We start from the raw sequence: 21,919 nt of genomic DNA, 5'->3' as shown, positions 1-21,919 counted from the left end.
GAGCACAGAGAGAGCTGGGGTGCAAGGCCGGAGAGGAGTCGGTAGAAGACAGAAAGACCACCTACCTGCCTGCGGTGAGTGAGTGAAAGGCCCTCAGAGATAGCTTCATCGCGGGAGATTCCAATAATTCTGAAAGCTTTGGTTTCAACAGCGTGAAGCCGAGCTAGGTGTGAGGCAGGAGCACCGGCCCATAGGGGAGAACAGTATTCCATTGAGCTGCGGATGAAAGCCTTGTATGTGGTGAGGAGCTCAGGTGTGCCGAGGAAGGACTTCGCACGACGGAGGATGCCCAGTCGGCGACTGGCTTTGGAGGCCAGCTTGGAAATGTGGTTTTCCCAAGAAAGATCATGGCAGATAGTGAGACCCAAAATCTTGAGCGACAGAACTTCTTGGAGAGGATTGTTGAGAAAGTAGATGGGAGGGTTGTCCAGTCGATCTTTTCGGAGAGACATAGTAAGAGTGTGAGATTTGTCAGGATTGAAAGACATGTTCCACTTGTTTGACCAGTCTGTGATTTTGTCCAGGTCTTCAGAGAGTGAGGAGGCAGCAGACTGCCGATCTGAGGGAAGAGGAATGGAGCGGCAGAGAGTGGAGTCATCAGCAAAGAGATAGAGAGGATTTTCGAGAGAGTCAGAGAGATCATTGATGAAGACCAGAAAAAGCACGGGGCCCAGAACACTGCCTTGGGGAACTCCAGCCTGAACAGGAAGAGGAGATGAGAGAAACCCATTCAGGGCCACACGTTGACGACGACTAGAGAGGAAGTCCGCCAGCCATGCGTGGAGATTTCCATGGATACCAAAGGAGGAGAGTTTGGTGAGCAGAGCGGGGTGCCAGACCGTGTCGAAGGCACGTGATATGTCAAGGGAGACTGCTCTAATTTCCTGTTTGGCATTGAGGACCTCCATCCATTGTTGAGACAGCAGAAGCAGCATGTCCAGAGTAGAGTGACCTGGTCTGAAACCAAATTGATGATCAGAGATCAAGCCATTGGAGAAGAGGAAAGATTTCATATCCGAAGCAATGATGGATTCCATGACTTTGCTGATAATTGGGAGAAGGCTGATTGGTCTGTAGTTGCTAGGATCTGTTTTTGCACCTTTTTTGTGCAAAGCGGTGATGTTGGCTGATTTCCAAGCAGATGGCAGTTGACCTTGAGCAAAAGAGAGGGTGAAGAGAACAGAGAGAGGGTGAGATAGAGCAGCAGAGCAGGATTTTAGGACCCGTGGGCTGATGCCGTCGGGTCCAGTTGCAGAATCAGAGTCGAAGGTTGACAGAAACTTTTCCACCTTGTCAGGAGGAAAGGACACGGAGTCCAGGAGCAGCAGGGTACGACTGGGTATGGTGGGTACAGAGAGGGATGGGTTTGGGACACAAGATTTAGAGGCAAACACAGAGTTGAGGCATTCAGCTTTTTCACGTGCGGAGTCAGCTGTGTAGCCGTTTGAGGTAAGGGAGGGGATGGAGGGGGAACAAACACCAGAAACGGATTTGACCAGACGCCACCAGGATTTGGAAGAGGGAGACAGATAAGAGAGTTCGGTCTTGAGAACGGAGAGATATTGTTTCCTGGCTCTCCTGAGGGTGGACACACACTTGTTTCGGGCTTTGTGAAAGGAAATGAGATTTCCTTCCGTTGGATTTGCTTTCCAGGAGACGAAGGCAAGTTGTTTCTGGGCAACAGCCTCACCACAAGATTCCGTGTACCATGGACGGGAGGAAGGGTATGACAACTGAAGACGAGATGGGATAAATCTGTGCATGAGAGAGAGCAATTTACTTTGGAAGAATTCCCAGGATGAGTTGATGTCAGAGGTGGTAGAGATGGGAGACCAGTCCAGATGATTGATGGCTGCTTGAAGACCGTGCCAGTTGGCCTGAGTGAAATGCCAGACTCGTCGACGCTGAGCAGGCTCCCTGAGGATGGTCAGAGAGATGTCCACTTTAACAAGGACATGATCAGATGATCCGATCGGAGCAGAAGAAGAGCAGCAGACATTTTCAGGGAAGTTAGTCATAACCAAGTCCAGAAGAGAAGATGTTCCGTTGACTGAGATCCGGGTCGGGAAATTGACAGATTGTGTCAGTCCCAGTGAGTCGCAGAAGTCCTTTGCTGAAGAGCCATGGCTGGTGAGAGAGGTACCCACACCCAGCCAACTGGCATGGTGACAATTGAAATCACCACATATGAGTAAGAGAGAGTTGGGATGAGTAGATAGAAGTTGGTCCATATCATCAGACAGCGAGATGTAGATGGAGTCATCACTGTTTGGTGGACGGTACAACACACATATGAACAAGAGGTGGGAGCGAAGGGGAAGCCGTAGCCAGAGGTATTCCTGGGGGTGAGGTGGAGAGAGTGCAGTGCAGGGCGAGTGAGGAAGAGAGTTTTTGATAAAGATAGCAACCCCGCCTCCAGGACGAGGCTCAGGTCTATCATACCGGAGGAGGGAGTAGCCCGGGAGAGATACTATGGAATCAGAGACATCATAAAGGAGGAAAGTTTCTGTTAAGCAGATCACGTCTGGTTTGACAGAAGCAACCTGTATGGAGAGATCAGTTAAGTTTGAACGAAGGCCCCGGATGTTTGAGGTCCATACCGTTAATGAAGAGGAAGAGGGAGCATCAGATACAGAACAGGGGGGAGGAGGGGTAGGGTAAGATGTGGAAGAGGTGGAAGAGATAGGGAGAGCTGTTGAAGGTGTGTCAGAGATTTCAGAATAGCTCGGAGAAAGGGAAGGATGGGGCGGACAAAAGGTTTGATGGTGATTGGGTGAGCCACAATGAGGTGTTATTTGAGGAGGGGGAAGAGCGAGGCAGAAGGTTGGGGGAGATGGAGGTGAGAGTTTGAAGGGGGAAGAAGCGGGGAGGACGCTTTGAGGAGGGGGAGTGAGAAGGGGGAAATTGAGAAGCAATGAGGGTGGGGAGATTTGAAGGGGAGGGGTGAGGGGGGAGTTTGGGAGGGAAGGGACAAGGGGAGGGATTTGAAAGGGATGGGATATGGGGGAGATTTGGAGGGGAGGGGTGAGGCAGGAGTCTAGGAGGGGAGGGGCGAGAAGACGTCTTGGCGGGGAGGGGTGAGGGGGTAGTTTAGGAGGGAGGGGGCAAGGGGGGAGATTTGAAAGGGATGGGTGATGGGGAAGATTTGGAGGGGAGGGGTGATGGGGAAGATTTGGAGGGGAGGGGTTATGGGGAAGATTTGGAGGGGAGGGGTGAGATTGGATTTTTGAAAGTGTACGATTTATGGGAAACGAACATTTATTGCAAAATGAGTTTCTTGTGACCTTCGAGTTAAAAATACGTTTAAGGACGCTGGATGGAGGATGGAGTGCAGGAGAGTTTAGGGAATGTAGAAAAAAGGCACTATAGGAGATGGATATTTTTTTTGGGATGAATTGATTTGGTGAGCAAGTCGAAAGCAGCCTTTTAAAGAAGAAGAAGAAAAAGGTGTTATAAAATATGACGGAATACATAACTTGAGGGGAAAGTGTAAACATTGAAGGTTAATGAGTGAAAACTATCTGGGGAAATGGGGGAGAAACACGTGGTCGAAGAACGAACGAACGAATAAGAATGAATAAACGAATGAGAACAGAGAAGGAAAAAAAAAATTATTTTTTATTTTTTTTTGAATTGAGATTTACACAAGGAAGTAGGCTATGGGTGAAAAGCCTGGGAATACAGAGAACGAAAGTTATTGGATCACAAACGACGGACCGCTGAGAGAAAAACAACGCCTCAAGGTTGTACAGTGCACACTGTACAAGGCCTCAAGACACGACACGGCAAACAGACGATCAATTTATGAAAGATAAACACCGAGAAACAACCAAAGTTGCACACAATAACTTCACACACCGAAACATAAATACAGTTTCGACAAAATACAATTGTGAACAGACTTAACTTCGAAAAACGTGGAGACCGTGTGGAGCTTCGAAAATCCCTCCCACCGTCTCCGAGATCTCGCGAGATCTCCGAGATCGACCAGGTTTCTTTATGGTGCAAAATTAATCCAGTGGAGCAGACAAGGTCCAAAATGTGACCACGGATATGCGTAGGAAAGTTGACATGTTGAGTGAGGTTAAAGCAGGTGAGTAAATCAGTGAAGTCAGTGGTTATTGTGGAGTCAGTGGAGTCCATGTGGATATTGAAATCACCAAGGAGGAGGATTGAGGGGGAGAGGGAACATAGCTGGGTCAGAAAGTAGGAGAAGTCAGACAGGAATAATGGGTGTGGTTTGGGAGGGCGGTAGACAACAGCCATGACTGATTGCGTGCGACCAGAGAGTTTAAAAGCCAGGTGTTCAAAGGATGAGGATGAGGCGATGGGGATGAGGCTGATCCTGATGTCTTGACGGTGGATAACGGCATTTCCACCACCTCGGCCCTCCGAGCGTGGTTTATTGACGTAGGAATATCCATTGGGTGTGGTGAGGTTGAGCGTGTAGTAGTCCAGTGGTTGTTGCCAGGTTTCGGTGAGACAGAGAAAGTCCAGTTTGTTATACAGGATGTAGTCGTTGAGGATGAGGCATTTGTTGTTGAGGGACCGGGTGTTGAACAGGGTGAGCTGATGTTGTTTTGAACAGCGGGGATGAATTCAGGTGATTTAGCCAGGGTTCGCAGGCAGGAGGTGCGATTTTGTGCGTTGCCGTGACTAGGTGCGCTGGGACGATGAGTGGGAGTGCGCTGAGCCGACCAGAGGACGGGGATGGAGTGACCTGATTGTACATATACAAACTTACGACCGGAGCCATGGTGAATGTACCTGGGTCGTCGGAGGAGTCCATTTGATTTGATGGCAGAGATGCATGATGGGGTGGAGCGGGTATTGAGCAGAAGGAGCCTTGCGGCGGAGTACCGCAGAGCCATGCCAGGCAGGAGCGGAGAGGCGAGCACGAGGCCAAGGTTGAGGAGGTGAAACAATGGTCCCAACGCACGGGAGCAGGCCCAAGGAAACGAAGGAGACGAAGGAGCCAGGTAGGTGAAGCCAGGAGCAGAGTGATCTTTGACTTTATATGATCTTTGACAGGAAAGACAGGTTGAAGATAGGACGGTAATTTTTCATGTCGTTAAGGTCAAGGGTGGGCTTTTTAAGAAGTGGTTTAACAAGAGCTTGTTTAAAGAGAAGCGGAAATGAACCCGTAGTCAGAGACTCATCGATAACTGCAGTAATAAATGGGAGTAGGGTGTCCAAACACTCAATAAACAAATCGGTGGGAAGGGGGTCGAGATCACATGTTTTTGTGTTTGACTTGAGGATTGTACATTTGACAATTTCCTCAGTAACAGGAGTAAACAAACTCAGAGGTCGTCCATGAAAGCAATGTTCAGCATCATCGAAGGAAAGGAGTGACTGCTTGTCAAGATTGTTTCCTATTGACTGAATTTTATTGTGAAAGAAATGCAGGAAGCGTTGGGGTAGTTCGTTTTGAGGAAATCCAGTGGGAAGAACGGAGTTATTTTTGGTGGCAAACAAGCGGTTGGTAATGCTGAACAGTTGCTTGCAGGAGGAGCTCCTAGTAATCCGATCAGAAATATATGACGTTTTTGCTTTCAGAATGATTTTTATGACGAGTCTTTTAGCTATGTTATACAACTGTTTATGGACTGTGAGGCCAGTCTCCAGCCACTGTCTCTCGGCACGTCGTCGTTCCTTTTTGGCAGTTCCTATTTGCTTATACACCTCCCTGTTCCTTCGCTCTCTGCTCTCCTGGCTGTCAATCTCCTATTTTTCTGTTCCTGCTGGAATCATTAAACCCCCTGAGGAATCCTTCATGCCCTCATTTCGGGAATTTCCCCACATAGTTTTCACGGTTTAGTTTTAAAATGTTTAAACCTTCCCCTGAAGTGTTGTATTCTGATGGATATTAGAACACACTTTTTTTCTTCTTCTTTAAAAGGTTGTTTTCGATTTGCCCACCAAATCTCTTCATTTCAAATAAAAATTCAATCCATTATAGTTCTTCCTTCCTACATTCCCTAAACTCACCTGCCTTCCACCCCTCCTCCAACGTTTCCAAACAGATCTCTGACTTGAAAATCACAAGAAACTCATTTTGCAATAAATGTTCGTTTTCCATTAATCGTCCAACACTTTCAAATATCCAAACTCATCCTTCCCCTCCTAAACTCCCCCATCACCAATCCCTTTCAAATCTCCCCCCCCTGCCCCTCACCTCCTAAACCCCCCTCCTAAACTCCCCACTCACCTCGCCCCTCCCCTCCCAAACTCCCACCTCACCCCTCCCCTCCTAAATTCCCCCTAACCCCTCCATTTCAAAACTCCCCCTTTCCCCCATGCCTTCAGATCTCCCCACCCTCCTTTTTTCTCCAATTCTCCCCTCTCACCCCTCCTCCTCAAAGCGTCCTCCCTGCTTCCTCTCCCTTCTAACTCTTACCTCCACCTCCTCCAACCTTCTTCCTCTCTCTGCTCCCCCTCAAACAACACCTGACTGTGCCTCATCCAATCACCATCAAACCTTTTGTCCTCCTCATCCTTCCCTTTCTCCTAGCTCTTCTGAAATCTCTGACACATTATCAAAAGCTCTCCATACCTCCTCCTCTTCTTCCCCATCTTACTCTACCCCTCCACTCCCCTGTCCTGTATCTGATGCTCTCCCTTCCTCGTCCTTAACGGTATGGACCTCAAACATCCGGAGCCTTCGCTCAAACCTGATTGATCTCTCCATACAGGTTGCTTCTGACAAACCAGACATGATCTGCTTAACAGAAACTTTCCTCCTTCATGATGTCTCTGATTCCTTAATATCTCTCCCTGGTTACTCCCTCCTCCAGTATGATAGACCTGAGCCTCGTCCTGGAGGTGGGGTTGCTATCTTTATCAAAAACTCTCTTCCTCACTCTCCCTGCACTGCCCTCTCTCCACCTCACGCCCAGGAGTACCTCTGGCTACGGCTTCCCCTTTGCTCCCAACTTTTGTTCATATGTGTGTTGTACCGTCCACCAAACAGTGATGACTCCATCTACATCTCGCTGTCTGATAATATAGACCAACTTCTATCTACTCATCCCAACTCTCTCTCTCTCTTCCTCATATGTGGTGATTTCAACTGTCATCATGCCAGCTGGCTGGGTGTGGGTACCTCTCCCAACAGCCATGGCTCCTCAGCAAAGGACTTCTGCGAGTCACTGGGACTGAACAATCTGTCAATTTCCGACCCGGATATCAGTCAATAGAGTATCTTCTCTTCTGGACTTGGTTATGACAAACTTCTCTGCAAATATCTGCTGCTCTTCTTCTGCTTCAATCGGTTCATCTGACCAAATGTTGTTAAAGTGGACATCTCTCTGGCCATTCTCAGAGAGCCTCCTCAGCGCCGAAGAGTCTGGCATTTCACTCAGGGCAACTGGCACAGTCTTCAAGCAGCCATCAATCATCCGGACTGGTCTCCCCATCTATACCGCCTCGGACATCAACTCATCCTGGGAATTCCACCAAAGTAAACTGCTCTCTCACATGCACAGTTTTATCCCATCTTGTCTTCATTTGTCATACCCTTCCTCCCGTCCATGGTACACAGAATCTTGTGGGGAGGCAGTTGCTCTGCAACAACTTGCGTTCGCCTCCTGGAAGGGAAATCCAACGGAAAGCAATCTCATTTCCTTTCAAAGCTCGGAACAAGTGTGTGTCTGACTTCAGGAGAGCCAGGAAACAATATCTCTCTACTCTCAAGAGTGAACTCTCAAACCTGTCTACCTCTTCCAAATCCTGGTGGTGTCTTGTCAAATCTGTTTCTGGTGTTTGTTCCCCTTCCATCCCCTCCCTTACCTCAGATGGCTACACAGCTGACTCCGCACATGAAAAAGCTGATGCCAAAACTCTATGTTTGCCTCAAATTCTTGTGTCCCAAATCAGTATCTCTCTCTGTACCCACCTTACCCAGTCGGACCCAGTTGCTCCGGGACTCTGTGTCCTTCTCTCCTGACAAGGTGGAGATGTTTCTGTCAATCCTCGACTCTGATTCTGCAACTGGGCCAGACGGCATCAGCCCACTGGTCCAAAAATCCTACTCTGCCGCTCTTTTACACCCTCTTTCTGTTCTCTTCACCCTCCCTTTTGCTCAAGTTCATCGGCCATCAGCTGAGAAATGAGCCAACATTACTGCTTTACACCAAAAAGGTGCAAAAACAGATCATTGCAACTACAGACAAATCAGCCTGCTCCCAATTATAAGCAAAGCCATGGAATCCACCATTGCTTCGGATATCAAATCTTTCCTCTTCTCCAATGGCTTGATCTCTGATCATCAATGTGGATTCAGACCAGGTCAGTCTACTCTGGAAATGCTTCTTCTGCTGTCTCATGTATGGAAGTGCTCAATGTCAAACAGGAAATTAGAGCCGTCTACCTTGACATATCATGTGCCTTCGATATGGTCTGGCACCCCGCTCTGCTCACCAAACTCTCCTCCTATGGTATCCATGGAAATCTCCACGCATCGCTTGCGGACTTCCTCTCAGGTCATAGTCAACGTGTGGCCCTGAATGGATTTCTCTCATCTCCCCTTCCTTTCAGGGTGGAGATCCCCAAGGCAGTGTTCTGGGCCCTGTGCTTTTTATGCTCTTCATCAATGATCTCTCCAACTCTCTGGAAAATCCTCTCTATCTCTTTGCTGATGACTCCACTATCTGCCGCTCCATTCCTCATCCCTCAGATCGGCAGTTTGCAGCCTCCTCATTCTCTGCAGACCTCAACATAATCACAGACTGGTCAAACAAGTGGAACACATCTTTCAATCCTGACAAATCTCACACTCTTACTATGCCTCCCCGAAAAGACCAACTGGACAACCCTCCCATCTAATTTCTCAACAATCCTCTCCAAGAAGTTCTGTCACTCAAGCTCTTGGGTCTCACCATCTGCCATGATCCTTCCTGGGAAAACCACATTTCCAAGCTGGCCTCCAAATCCAGTTGCCGATTGGGCATCCTCCGTAGTGCGAAGTCCTTCCTTGGTACACCTGAGCTCCTCACCACATACAAGGCTTTCATCCGCAGATCAATGAAATACTGCTCTCCCCTCTGGGCTGGTGCTCCTGCCTCACACCTAGCTCGTCTTCACACTGTTGAAACCAAAGCTTTCAGAATCATTGGAATCTCCCGTGATGAAGCTAACTCCGAGGGCCTTTCACTCACTCACTGCAGGCAGGTTGGTGGTCTTTCTGTCTTCTACAGACTCCTCTCCAGCCTAGCCCACCCCAGCCCTGTCTGTGCTCTGTCCCCCAAATACTCCTGCAGGTCGCACAAGATCTGGCAGCATCCCTCTTCTGGTGAAACTGCCAAAATCAAGACTTTCTGCTCACCTTCACTCCTTCATTCCTCTTTTCTCCCCCCTCTGGAACAAACTCCCTCACTCTCTTCAATCCCACTCCTCCCTCCAGGTCTTTAAAACAGCTGTTCACCACCATCTCTTATCTTCCCCCATCCAAAACCTTGATATTTTCTACCCCCATTAATTCACCCCAGATCCACTTTTCTGAAATACCGACTTCTTTCCTGGAAGTCCTAGCTGTGTCCATGTGTTTTTTTTAACCTCTCCCACCCCCTATCCCACTTCCCACTCCTCCTTCCCTCCAAGCCCTCTCCCTCCCACAGATATCCCGATGTCCCTGCTCTCAAATGTTGTACTTGTGTGCTTCCCTCTCTTTCCCCATCTTGTCTCCCGTTCCCTTTCTTATGCCTTATGTGTCCGTTTTTTTTTTTGTCATTTATGTTAGCTCTTACACGAGCCTTAATCTAGTATAAAAAAAATTTCATGGCTATAGGAAGCGCTTGACTGCAGTTATCTTGTCCAAAGGCTGCTACCAAATATTAAGTCGAGAGTGTCAACAATTTTGTCAATGCCATTTCTTTTTATTTTCTGATTTAAAATGATATATTAAGTTCTGAATCAAAAACAAAGGTTCTGCAATATTAACAGTGAAATAAAGAATTGTGGAGACCAAATACTTTCGTCAATTTAAACTTATTTTTTGAGAGAATTGTGAGTTATTTGAAAAAAGTGCAAGGGTGCCAATATTTTTGGCCACGACGCTATAAGGTTTATATTGAGCAAATATCTGCTGCTCTAGGATCTTTATTGATAACCTGTTCCTCGTACTTTTTGAATGGTTCCAATAACAGGTGTTCTTGTGTTGCTCTTTCAAACTTGCTCTCTTCGCAAGACAAGACGGACACAGTGGCTATTGCATTTAATAACGTTTCTCCATTGGTATATTGGGGAATACCCATTTGCTTTTATGAACAGGAGGGTGAGAGCAAAGATGGGGCAGAGTTGGGAGGGGGAGGCTGAGGTTTTTTTGTTGATGAGTTGTTCGAATCGTGTGTGTGTGTGTGTGTGTGTGTGTGTGTGTGTGTGTGTGTGTGTGTGTGTGTGTGTGTGTGTGTGTGTGTGTGTGTGTGTGTGTGTGTGTGTGTGTGTGTGTGTGTGTGTGTGTGTGTAAGTAAGACACAATCACTCTATGGGTAATGTTATTTTTGAAAGTTAAATGATTTGTCTCATTTTTTTTCCTGGTTCTCTATCCACCTGGACGAAGGAGTGCCACCCCATGGTAGATAGCCCACTTGCCTCAATTGTGAGGATCCTGGTTCGATTCCTGGATTGCTTAAACTTTTGGCAAAACACATCTTTTTTGTTGATTGAAGATGAATGTTGTGGCAGAGGGAGGGTGTCACTGTGGCAGAATGGATAAGAAATGGGTTTCTCCTTTAATTACAAATGTTTCTTCTCAACTACTCTTATTTCCTTGATCCTATAAAGTACTTCTTTCACTACAATTCACATGGCTATAGGAAATGGCTATAGGTTCACATTTCTCACTACAATTATCACTGAACCCAGATTCGAGAGCAATGAAAGACCCTCACCCTTCTTCCCCTACGATCTCATCCACAACAACGATGACTCAATGACTCATCATGAATCCTTTCCATGAAAGCTTTGATTCTTATCTGCCCACTCTTCGTCTTTGTTCGTTATCTGTGGGAATTTAAACTGTCTCTATGCCAGTTGATTGGTGGTCGGACAACGGTGTGGTAATGAAGTTGTTTGCACAACTGCAGGTCTTGTGTAATCACGGTTGGTTTCCCAAGTTGTACATCCCAAAATGACTAATGGTTCCCTTCTAAGCTTATCCTCTTTGCTTCTCTGCCACCTCAGCTCCTCTGATTATGGCATTACCTCCGCCGAAGGTGTACGGAGGTTGTGTTTTCACCCCTGTTTGTCTGTTTGTCTGTTTTTGGAGATGGTCCAGGTTGTGGAATGGGATACTAGAATTTTACCATTGAAAGATAAGGCCAAAAACTATATTTAGCACGATATTCCAAAAAGTTGTAGACACATCAGGAGGAACGTTGGTGAGCATGGTTGGGTGTGTGGAATGGAGGAATTGATTCGATTTTGGTGAAGATCTGGATGCTGCTGCATCGGTGGGATACAAAACGTAAACTGTTCAACCTGGCAGAGGTCTGTGCTCTGCCGAGTGCTGCTGTCGTTTTTAAAGTGTCTTTCTTGTTGGAAATTTTCAGTGACAATTTAATAAGTTACTACCTCGCCTGCAGCCCTCTGTCTCTCAGTGAATGTTTAACCATTGCTTCAACTACAGACATTGACAATGCCCGAGATGCCTTCCTCAAAAACGGAATTGATTCTCCATCAGATCTCTCACCTCTCCAGCTAAGCCCATCATTGGTATATTCCAAAGCATGTGGTGAGACAGCAGCTTGCCTTTCCTTTAACTCTTAGATGCAGGCGTCAAAAATCCTACATAAACGCAGCTATTGGGCCTTGGAGGCCCCACAAATGTATTCATGTAATGTTTTTTTTGTTTTTGTTTTTTAATGGATTTTTTTTCTTTCATATCCTTTTTCAATCCAAGTCGATGCTCAAGGGTGTGTATTTGCTCAGAAAATATGAATCAATGATCCTATTAGGTGGAAGAATCCCATACAAGTAATGAATTCTTTTTCTTTTTTTGCCAAAAAATTTTGTTCTTGGTTTTTCAACTTTTTTTTCTCTAAAAAGTTGAGGCTCATGGAGGAGTAGTTGCTCAAAAAATGTGATTCACTAATCCTTTTATTTAAAATGTATATGTCCACAACTGTCAAAAATTCCACACCGATGCAGCCATTGGGCCACGGAGGCCCCACGAATGTATTAGTGTAAAGTTTTTTGATTTTCATTTTTTTGTCACTGAATTTTTTGTAACCAGGTTATCGGAGCATATAATGAGGCTCATATCAAAAAAATAATGATATAACATAGTAGTACAACAACATTTATGTGGGGCCTCAAAGGCCCCAGGCCTGCATGCGTGTCGAATTTTCGGGTTATAAGTGAATGAAGATTTTCCCACGAGCTTGAGTGAATTTTTTTTTTTGTCACTGATTTTGTGTAATAACATGAAAGTCGTGAAAATGAGGCTCATTCCCAAAAAGAAATTGTACAGCATGCTTTTTGCAGCAAAAAAAACACATTGTGGGCCCCCGAGGCCCAATCACTGCATCCAAGGGTTAATGCAAAGGGTTAATGTTCAAAAGAAAAACCCACCTTCACACCACAAAACTAGAACGGCACTCGGTAGAGCGCATACCTCCACCAGGCTTAACAGTTTATGATTTGTATCCAACTAACAGGCCAGATCTGGATTCAGACATGAAGCAAAACCTAATCGACTTGTTCTTGTCGCCTAACCAACTCATCCACCAAGTTTTGTCATAATCCGTCCAAAACTTTTTGAAATATCGTGCTCTACTGGGTAGAGCCAGTACCTGTGGTATATTGTGGATACCTGTGGATACCATCTCATTATTGATTTATTGATGCCAATGAATGACTAAGCGATTGGAGGAATTCGCTAATCCAGGTATGAGGGCAGCCTTCTATTCCGCAAGCAGTGAGTTTGGCAAACAGAGCAGGTAAAGCTTGAAATTTAGGGCCTCCATCCTTTGCTGAGAAAGGAGCTTCGGCATGTCCAGAGTTGAGTGACTGGGATGGCATCCAAAGTATAAATGATCAGGCTCTTTTTAAGGATGAAAGAACCTCAGCAGCAAAAATGAACTCCATTCCTTTGCTTATACAAGTACACCCGCAGACTCCGGGAGGGGCAGGAAGGGTCATTCCTCTTTGGGGTATATAGATTACAGTCGATCTATGGGTGGGTCTCAAGAACATTTGGTGTGTGTTCATTTACCAAGTTTCTTGTGGAGAGATCGCCAAGTGGTTTAAGCATTCGAGCAAGCACTCCTTTCAAAACAGTTAAGGAAAGGCTGGCTTGGCAAGCACTAGCTAGCTGCTTGGTAAATGAGCACACCCCGGTCTTCCTCCCTTGGTTTCGTATTAAACAGCGGGAGCGAGTTTCAAAAGTTCGCTCCGAAAAATGCCATGGTAGTGGTAGAAGGGGCCATGTTATTAACACAACATTTGTGGGTTATGTAGAGTACAGTAGATCTTCGCTCAGTTCTGTAAGTAAACCTTACTTCATGGATGTTGGGCTTCCTCCAAATTTCTTCATTTAGTGTTATGAGCATTAGCGACTGTTTAAAAAGCTAAGCATACGTGTTTGTGGTGTATAATATTTTTACTTCCTGTAGAAGCTGCTGCTCACACGGAAACGCCATTATAACGATAAGCTATTTATACACGTCATCACTGCAGGAAAAACGCCTTGGGGAAGTGGGACATTATTAGTATTAATATTGTTTTATAATAGCATTAACAATATGCGATTAGCATTAATTTTTTTATTAAAAGCATCTTTGGAAAAACGCCACGATAAATCTTCTTCTTTGGATAAACGCCACGATAAAGCTAATTTAACATTGATATACACCTCAACACGCAACACCATTGACGGCAATGGCGGGGAAAACCCGCTCGGGGGTAAAAACCCCCTTAGGGAGGGGGGCAAATGAATGCGCTACAATCTTCATTAATCATTATGTAACCCTTGGTCATCCTGTCAAGTTTGGTTGAGATTGGATAAGTATAAGGACAAAATGTGTTGACGTCAAAAATTCATCAGACAGAGGGACAGACACAAATGGCGTATTGTAGTATGATGATATTGTTACGGTTTTGAAAGTGTAAAAATAACATCATTAAAGGTTAAAGGTTTGCCCCCATAGTTAGTCCACAAGCAACACCTAGGCCCCTTAGAACATTAGTTATGTCATAGTATGTGTGAGGATAAGGCCATTTCCACTAGTGATACCTGCGTTGTGTAAAGAAATAATAAGCTTAGGTCCCGTTCATTTTGCGGTCACCCTCCAATCTACCTCGTTGGGCAGCATCCATCCCGCGCCCTGATTCGGCTAATCCACCTCGTTTGCCAGCAGCGTTCGCTGCCCTTGGGTTTTCGCTCAAAACCAGCCAAATGCCACGAGGTAGGCGTGGAAGGGGGGGGGGGAGGGCTAGGACGGGGTGTGGCCGCCTCAAGCAGCATATCAGAAGGCGGTGACGGTAAGGGCAACGACTAACCAGGGCTCGGTGGGCATGGCTTGAGAGGGCGTGGTAAGGGCGCATCTAGCAAGTGCTGGAAGGTTCGCTGAAAAGGCTATATAAGCGCGCGCACAAAGCCCTTGAAAGGACTGGCATGATTCACGCATGTAAGAGGACTGACACGATTCGCGCATGTATGAGGACTGACGCAACAGCGCTCGCATGAGGAGGACTGACGCAACAGCACTCGTATGAGGAGGACTGACGCTACAGCGCTCATATGAGGACTGACGCAACAGCGCTCATATGAGGAGGACTGACGCAACAGCGCTCGTATGGGAGGACTGACGCAACAGCGCTCGTATGAGCAGGACTGACCTGGAGGACTGATGAGCGAGGGGCTTTGTGAAAGGACTGCAAAGAATCGCGCTTCGTGAAGAGAACTTGCAGAGGATACGCGCACTGTAAAAGGACTTGGCCGATTTGCGCTCTGTGAGAGGACTCCTGCGGGAGAGGCGCTTTGCCAGTGAACTATATTGGGAGCGCATATAAAGCCCGGTTCATTTATTACATACGCAACCGTGGTCACAAGTAACCGCCCAGCCAGCCCTACCTTTCGCCCCGCATTTAACCCCGTAATTGTCCGATCCACGTCAACGACCCGCGGGGAGCTTCTGCCACCCTGACCATCTCTTCCTGGTACGAGTCGGGGACCGGAGCGAACTGCCTGGACGCCATCATCCCTGGACCATCAACCTGACCATCTGCAATTCCATGTGAGTGTCTGAGTGTGAAACGGGCCCGTGTCCTGGGATAAGTTAAGACTGTATTAAGCTGCACTGTGTGTTCCTCTTCTCCTTCCTGTACAAATTGTAAATAAACCAATCTGTTCTTCCTGTCTTTCCTGATTCGACCGTATCAGTGTTTTCCTCCATTGGGTAAGCGTGGCATGATTCGGAACTGCTCAGATCGGGTTTATTCCTTGTTAACGGCTCGGATCACGGTTCGCTATCGCTTGGCGTTTCCACCTACAACCGTGATTCGGGCGGGGTTTATTTCTTTGCTTCCTGGGCGGCGTTGGTACTTAGGTATTAGTGATTAGTCCTATGACCCTACCCAACGCTGACCGGAAGTGACGTCATTGCCCCCGATCCAGTCGGCTCGTCAAAGACAAGGGGACTAACCCCCCCCCCCCCTTGGTAAGGGGAAAGGCCGACGAGGAGATCCGCAACATTTGGTAGTCAGGAGTGGGGATTTGGAACTTGGGACTAAATTTTTTAGACCAAATTTTGGACACCAATTGTGCATATTGGCCGCAACAATTGGTGTCAGGGAGTTGGATTGGACCTGAAGTGCACCTAACGCACTTCAAATTACGAGCGGCCGAAATTTTATTAACAACCAAATTGTATTCGTGCCATGGATAACCAAGACGGTCGGATGCCGGTGGGGGTAAATGAGGAGATAGAGGAGGAATTAGAATCAACCCAGGACCCCCGGGAAGAATGGGAAGAAGAGGAGGACATTGATGAGGGTGCAGCAGTCGGGGTGGCAGGGGAAGAAAATGGCGGCGCCTCGCACATGGCGACGAGGGCCGCGCCCGCTGCGCAAATGGGGGTGATAGATGTGCAGGCCTTCATGGCGCAGATACAGGCAGCCATAAAATGGAGGGGGACAAATCAAGGGCAGAAATGAAGGAAATGGGGGGCCAAATGAAGGAAATGGGGGGCCAATTGAAGGACATGGGTGGCCAAATGAAAGAAATGAAAGAGGGGTTAGTGGGGTTGGAAAACAGGATGGCCACCCAAGAGAATAAAATGAAGGAATGAAGGATGGGTTAAAAGGGTGTGGTAACAGCATAGGAGGCCAAATAAAAGAGATGGGGAAAGAAATAAAGCGCAGGTCAGGCGGGAAGGTCGCGTTGGTACGCGACGAGGTAACACGATTTGAGAAACACGTGGAGAGCCGGGTAGAGCAGAGCACGATTGGGTGGACCGGGGTAGAAATCGCGACACCGGGTATAGAAAAGCCGAAGGCTGCCGAATTGGAAAGTTTTCTTTTATGTACGCCAGCGGTCGTCGAGCTTAATAAAGAAAAAGAAATTATAATTGAAATTGGGGTTGAGGAGACGGCAGAGTTAGTACCTGAATTGAAGAAAGAAATGGATTGTACTCAAAGTTTGCATTCGCATTGTGATGTCGTGCTTCCTAACCAACATGAAAGTTTGCAGGTGTGGGAGGAGGAGAGAATCCCGAAGGTGAGTAGGGCTGTGTATGGCGCGAAAAGGTTTGGCGCGAAAGTGTTCGGCGGGAAAAGATTTTTCGCGCGCTTGGGATCCCGACGTCACCCGGGCGCTTGTGGAAGGTCCGTGGTGCGCTGTGTGAAAGTGAATGGCGCGCGTGTGCGACCAGCACCAGAGCGCGAGTGTGTTACAGAGTGTGAGGAGGAATGCACAACGGAGTGTATTTGGGAAGAGTGTGTTGAAGAAGAGTGTGGAACGGAGTGTGCACAAGAGTGTGCGCGAGGGTGTGCGGTGATGATTGGGTGTGCAATAGAGTGCACACCCATGTTACAGAGTATGTAACAAAAGAGTGTGCACCAGGATGTGCGCGAGAGAAGTGTGTAATGGGGTGTGTGAGTGGTAGGAGAGCGCCAGGTTGTGCGCGATGATGTGTACTAATGGAGTGTGCGAGCGGCATGAGTGCGCCTGAGTGGAGTGCGCCGGAGTGTATGGGGACGCCTGGATGTACGAGTGAGAAACGGGTCGCGTGGTGTGAGAATGCGACTCGAGCATCGACGCAGACCGTGGCAGCGTTTATGGCGACGTACAGCCAACGCGAGCTCTCAGGGCGTGGTGCGCTTTGTGTGATGCAGGGGCCGGCGGGGATCGTTGCCGCGGCAGCGTGCACGATTCTGGCCGGGCTCCGCCCTGTATGGTCGGTGCCGTGCCATGGCGCAAGAGGCAAACGGCACGGTTTGAGGGGAGGTATGAGAGGTCGGACCTTCACCCCCTGGCGGGCGCAGTGCTCCGACCGGGGGAGGTTGGGCCATCGTGCCGGAGACCGAAAGGCTCCATGCAGGGATGGTGCCTGGAACCTCGGCCCGAGTATGCCTCCTCCCCAGAATCGAAAATGCCGGATGGACCCAACCAACAGGAGACTGACCACCCGCATGCATTGCTCGGCTTTGCGAAGCCGAGCTGTGAAAATGTATTCCCGCACGACGAGGCTCGAGAGTAGTGGACGATTAGTAATGGCAGTAGTGATGGCGAATGGTAGCTTTACCATTCACCTCACATTCTTGGGGCACATGAGCTTTAGGTTATGGGGATGGCAGTGAAAGCTAGCCGAGGGCAGGCTAGGATATTGTTAGGGATTTAGAGATGACCATAGGAGACCAGGATTTAAGTAGAGACATTGATACAAGTAGAGGGGACGTAAAGAGATTAGGTGGATGTTAATGACGAGGGAAGTGCTTAGTGTAAGGGAAGACAGGGAAAGCACGAGTATTAGAGGGGAGTAGTTTGTTAGATGATGCTGTGTGTGTGTAATTGTGGGTGCCTCTTGGGCTTGGTGAAATGAGGAATTGGTCGAGAATGGTTGTGTGTGTGAGAATCTGGTTATTGTTGAGCTTGGTGAAATGAGGCAATGGTCGGGGATGACCAGAGAAAGAGTATGAGTGGTGTATTGAGGACGTGTGTAAATGTGTTGAGTGATTGACTTGCATAGGGTGCAAGTGAGAATACTGAGTGGTGTGGAATAAATGGTGTGGAGTAGATGGTGTGGGGAATGAGTGGTGTGGAGTGCATGGTGCGAAGGAGTGGATGGGGGAAGATGGACCCCTTCACGAATACCCCGATAGGGTAGTTTAAAGTTAGGTAGAGGGTTTAGGTAAATTGTGTGGATATTGACATCTGTGGTGCAGGGAATAGCAAGTTGTTGCTTTGAGGGGTGCATGAGTGAGTGGAATGGCTGGGCGTGTGGGCTTAATTGGTGGGTATGGTTAAATGGGCACTCTGCCACTGGTAGTCTGTCGGCCAGGCGAGGCCGCAGGTAGGCTCTGGGAGCCAGTTAGAGTTCAGTGTAGTGTTCAGTGGGGCCCGAGGATCCTAAGAGAGGACCCGGGTAGCCCAATGCCAGAGAGGGCATCAGAGGGGTGAGAGAGCCAGGAGGGCCTTCCCCAGTTTAGGGTAGTTGTACGGAGCTAGGCATGCTCGGGTGGCGACTTCAGTGGCAGAGGTGCGCAGGTAGGTAGACCTGCTGTTAGAGCAACACGACCCAGCCCCGAAATTGTGCGAGGGCACAGTAGGAAAAATTGGGGGAGTGAGACCCCAAATTGGAAGGGCACCACAGGGAGCGTCAATGGGAATTGGTTTTTAGAACCACATAGTGTAAAGATGCCAAGTGGCAGGGCATGACCCTGGGTAGTTTAAGAGTTAATGTTATTAGAGGATAGTAGGATGAAATCTCTTCGCACCATCCACATCCACTCACTGGGGTGACAGGACTCCACACCAGATTTTGCAAATGTTTGGAATGTAAGACGCATCTCGACGTGGAAGTGACATTGTGTAATATTCCATCCCTTAATTGTGGGCGTGAGTCTGATAGTTAGTACACAACACAGTAGGTGGGACATATCTAGTGTTTAAAACTGTCGCACACAGGGTGTTAGGTTAAATGTAGAGGGAAACCACACCTACGTGTCACACTAAGTTAAAAAGTAGTCCTGATCCTTGCTTCAGAACCGGTCATACTCACTTGTGTGGGTTCGGCTTGGGGATGAGCCTGGCGAAGGAGGGGTGCAGTGTTACGGTTTTGAAAGTGTAAATATAACATCATTAAAGGTTAACGGTTTGCCCCCATAGTTAGTCCACAAGCAACACGTAGGCCCCTTAGAACATTAGTTATGTCATAGTATGTGTGAGGATACGGCCATTTCCACTAGTGATACCTGCGTTGTGTAAAGAAATAATAAGCTTAGGTCCCGTTCATTTTGCGGTCACCCTCCAATCTACCTCGTTGGGCAGCATCCATCCCGCGCCCTGATTCGGCTAATCCACCTCGTTTGCCAGCAGCGTTCGCTGCCCTTGGGTTTTCGCTCGAAACCAGCCAAATGCCACGAGGTAGGCCTGGAAGGGGGGAGGAGCGCGAGGACGGGGTGTGGCCGCATCAAGCAGCACGTCAGAAGGCGGTGACGGTAAGGGCAATGACCAACCAGGGCTCGGTGGGCATGGCTTGAGAGGGCGTGGTAAGGGCGCATCTAGCAAGTGCTGGAAGGTTCGCTGAAAAGGCTATATAAGCGCGCGCACAAAGCCCTTGAAAGGACTGGCATGATTCGCGCAAGTAAGAGGACTGGCAGGATTCGTGCATGTAGGAGGACTGACGCAACAGCGCTCGTATGAGGAGGACTGATGCAACAGCGCTCGTATGAGGAGGACTGACGCAACAGCGCTTGTATGAGGAGGACTGATGCAACAGCGCTCGTATGGGAGGACTGACGCAACAGCGCTCGTATGAGAAGGACGGACCTGGAGGACTGATGAGTGAGGGGCTTTGTGAGAGGACTGCAAAGAATCGCGCTTCGTGAAGAGAACTTGCAGAGGATATGCGCACTGTAAAAGGACTTGGCCGATTTTCGCTCTGTGAGAGGACTCCTGCGGGAGAGGCGCTTTGCCAGTGAACTATATTGGGAGTGCATATAAAGCCCGGTTCATTTATTACGTATCCAACCGTGGTCGCAAGTAACCGCCCAGCCAGCCCTACCTTTCGCCCCACATTTAACCCCGTAATTGTCCGATCCACGTCAACGACCCGCGGGGAGCTTCTGCCGCCCTGACCATCTCTTCGCGGTACGAGTCGGGGACGGAGCGAACTGCCTGGACGCCATCATCCCTGGACCATCAACATGACCATCTGCAATCCCTGTGTGAGTGTCTGAGTGTGAAACGGGCCTGTGTCCTGGGATAAGTTAAGACTCTATTAAGCTGCACTGTGTGTTGTTCTTCTCCTTCCTGTACAAATTGTAATAAACCAATCTGTACTTCCTGTCTTTCCTGATTCGACCGTATCAGTGTTTTCCACCATTGGGTAAGTGTGGCACGATTCGGAACCGCTCAGATCGGGTTTAGTCCTTGTTAACGGCTCAGATCACGGTTCGCTATCCCTCGGCGTTTCCACCTACAACCGTGATTCGGGCGGGGTTTATTTCCTTGCTTCCAGGGTGGCGTTGGTACTTAGGTATTAGTGATTAGTCCTATGACCCTACCCAACGCTGACCGGAAGTGACATCATAGCCCCGGATCCCGTCGGCTAGTCAAAGACAAGGGGACTCACCCCCCCTTGGTAAGGAGAAAGGCCGACGAGGAGAACCGCAACAATATCATTGGAAGTAATTGCCTATTGGTGTTTAGTTGAGAGGAGCTCTCTGTCTTTCCTATTTCTATTTGTACTTTTCTTCTTTCTTAAAATTTCAGTTGCATGTCACTTGAGTTTGGCAGTGACATGAGTATTCTTGTTAATTTTCTGAAGCATTTTTTGATGTCCTTCTATCTCCCACACCACTTGGTTGTATCATGCAGGAAGCACGATGTGCATACGTGATCATTGTCACTGCACTGCTGTGGATTACAGAGGCCTTGCCACTTGCAGTCACTGGATTCTTGCCGTTGATCTTATTCCCGTTACTTGGCATTCTGAAGTCCAGCCAGTTAGCAATGCACTATTTCAAAGATGCCACATTCCTATACATCGGCGTCATGTTTATAGCTTCTGCTATCGAGCACTGGAATCTGCATCGACGCATAGCCCTTCGTATGATGCTTTTGGTTGGATCAAAACCATTATGGTGAGAGTCATGGTTTAACTTTGTTCTTTCCATTCTTGTATCTCTATGCACATAGGCTCCTTGTAGTCAAATAAGTTGAGAGAACTTTTTACACTATGCTACCAAAAGTATTGGGACTTCCATAACTATCCATCATCATTCATTTGCAGGCATATATTCCATCTATACGAGGCAGCAATAATATATTTTTATCTGGAAGTAGCACTTTTTCAGCAAATTTTGGGAAATACCAGGCATAATATTGTGTCACGTACTCAGGTAAGAATAACTTTTGTAAGGTTTTTCTTGTCTGAACCCGGATCTGGCATTACTTTTTATTTGCCTATTCTACCTTCAACATAGCATGACGAATTGTCTTTCATTTCGAAAAGATACTCACAGTTGACTTGGAAAGACCCATTGAATGAAATGAAAACTTTGACACCCACTAACCACTGCACGCTGAAGGTCAATCTTTTTTTCTTTTTTTTACCTCCTGGTATCTCCATTATAAAAGTATTTTTTTAGTACACACCACACATCTTCGTAAAGCACGTGATTAATTTTTAATTTTACAGAGATCAAAGCTCATGGAAGAGCTGCTTTTTACGGTGTAGTCCATCGGGTAATGCCG

At 47.7% G+C, this 21,919-nt stretch overlaps 1 protein-coding gene across 5 annotated transcripts in view; it reads left to right on the top strand.

Annotated features, from left to right (window-relative positions):
- Positions 1-21,919, top strand: part of LOC137432505 (Na(+)/citrate cotransporter) — a 211,977-nt gene that overhangs the window by 42,253 nt on the left and 147,805 nt on the right. For 4 of the 5 annotated variants that reach the window (XM_078783302.1, XM_068124510.2, XM_078783303.1 and 1 more), the window contains one exon: positions 21,041-21,306. The exons of the other annotated variant lie outside the window; for it this stretch is intronic. In XM_078783302.1, coding sequence (XP_078639428.1) covers positions 21,041-21,306 — 266 coding nt within the window. The remainder of the gene's footprint in view (positions 1-21,040; positions 21,307-21,919) is intronic. 5 annotated transcript variants of the gene reach the window in all.

Source organism: Myxine glutinosa, chromosome 8 (assembly GCF_964187855.1).
Source record: "Myxine glutinosa chromosome 8, kmMyxGlut1.1, whole genome shotgun sequence".
Classification (NCBI taxonomy): Eukaryota; Metazoa; Chordata; class Myxini; order Myxiniformes; family Myxinidae; genus Myxine; species Myxine glutinosa.
This window is presented reverse-complemented; position numbering and strand designations above follow the sequence as displayed.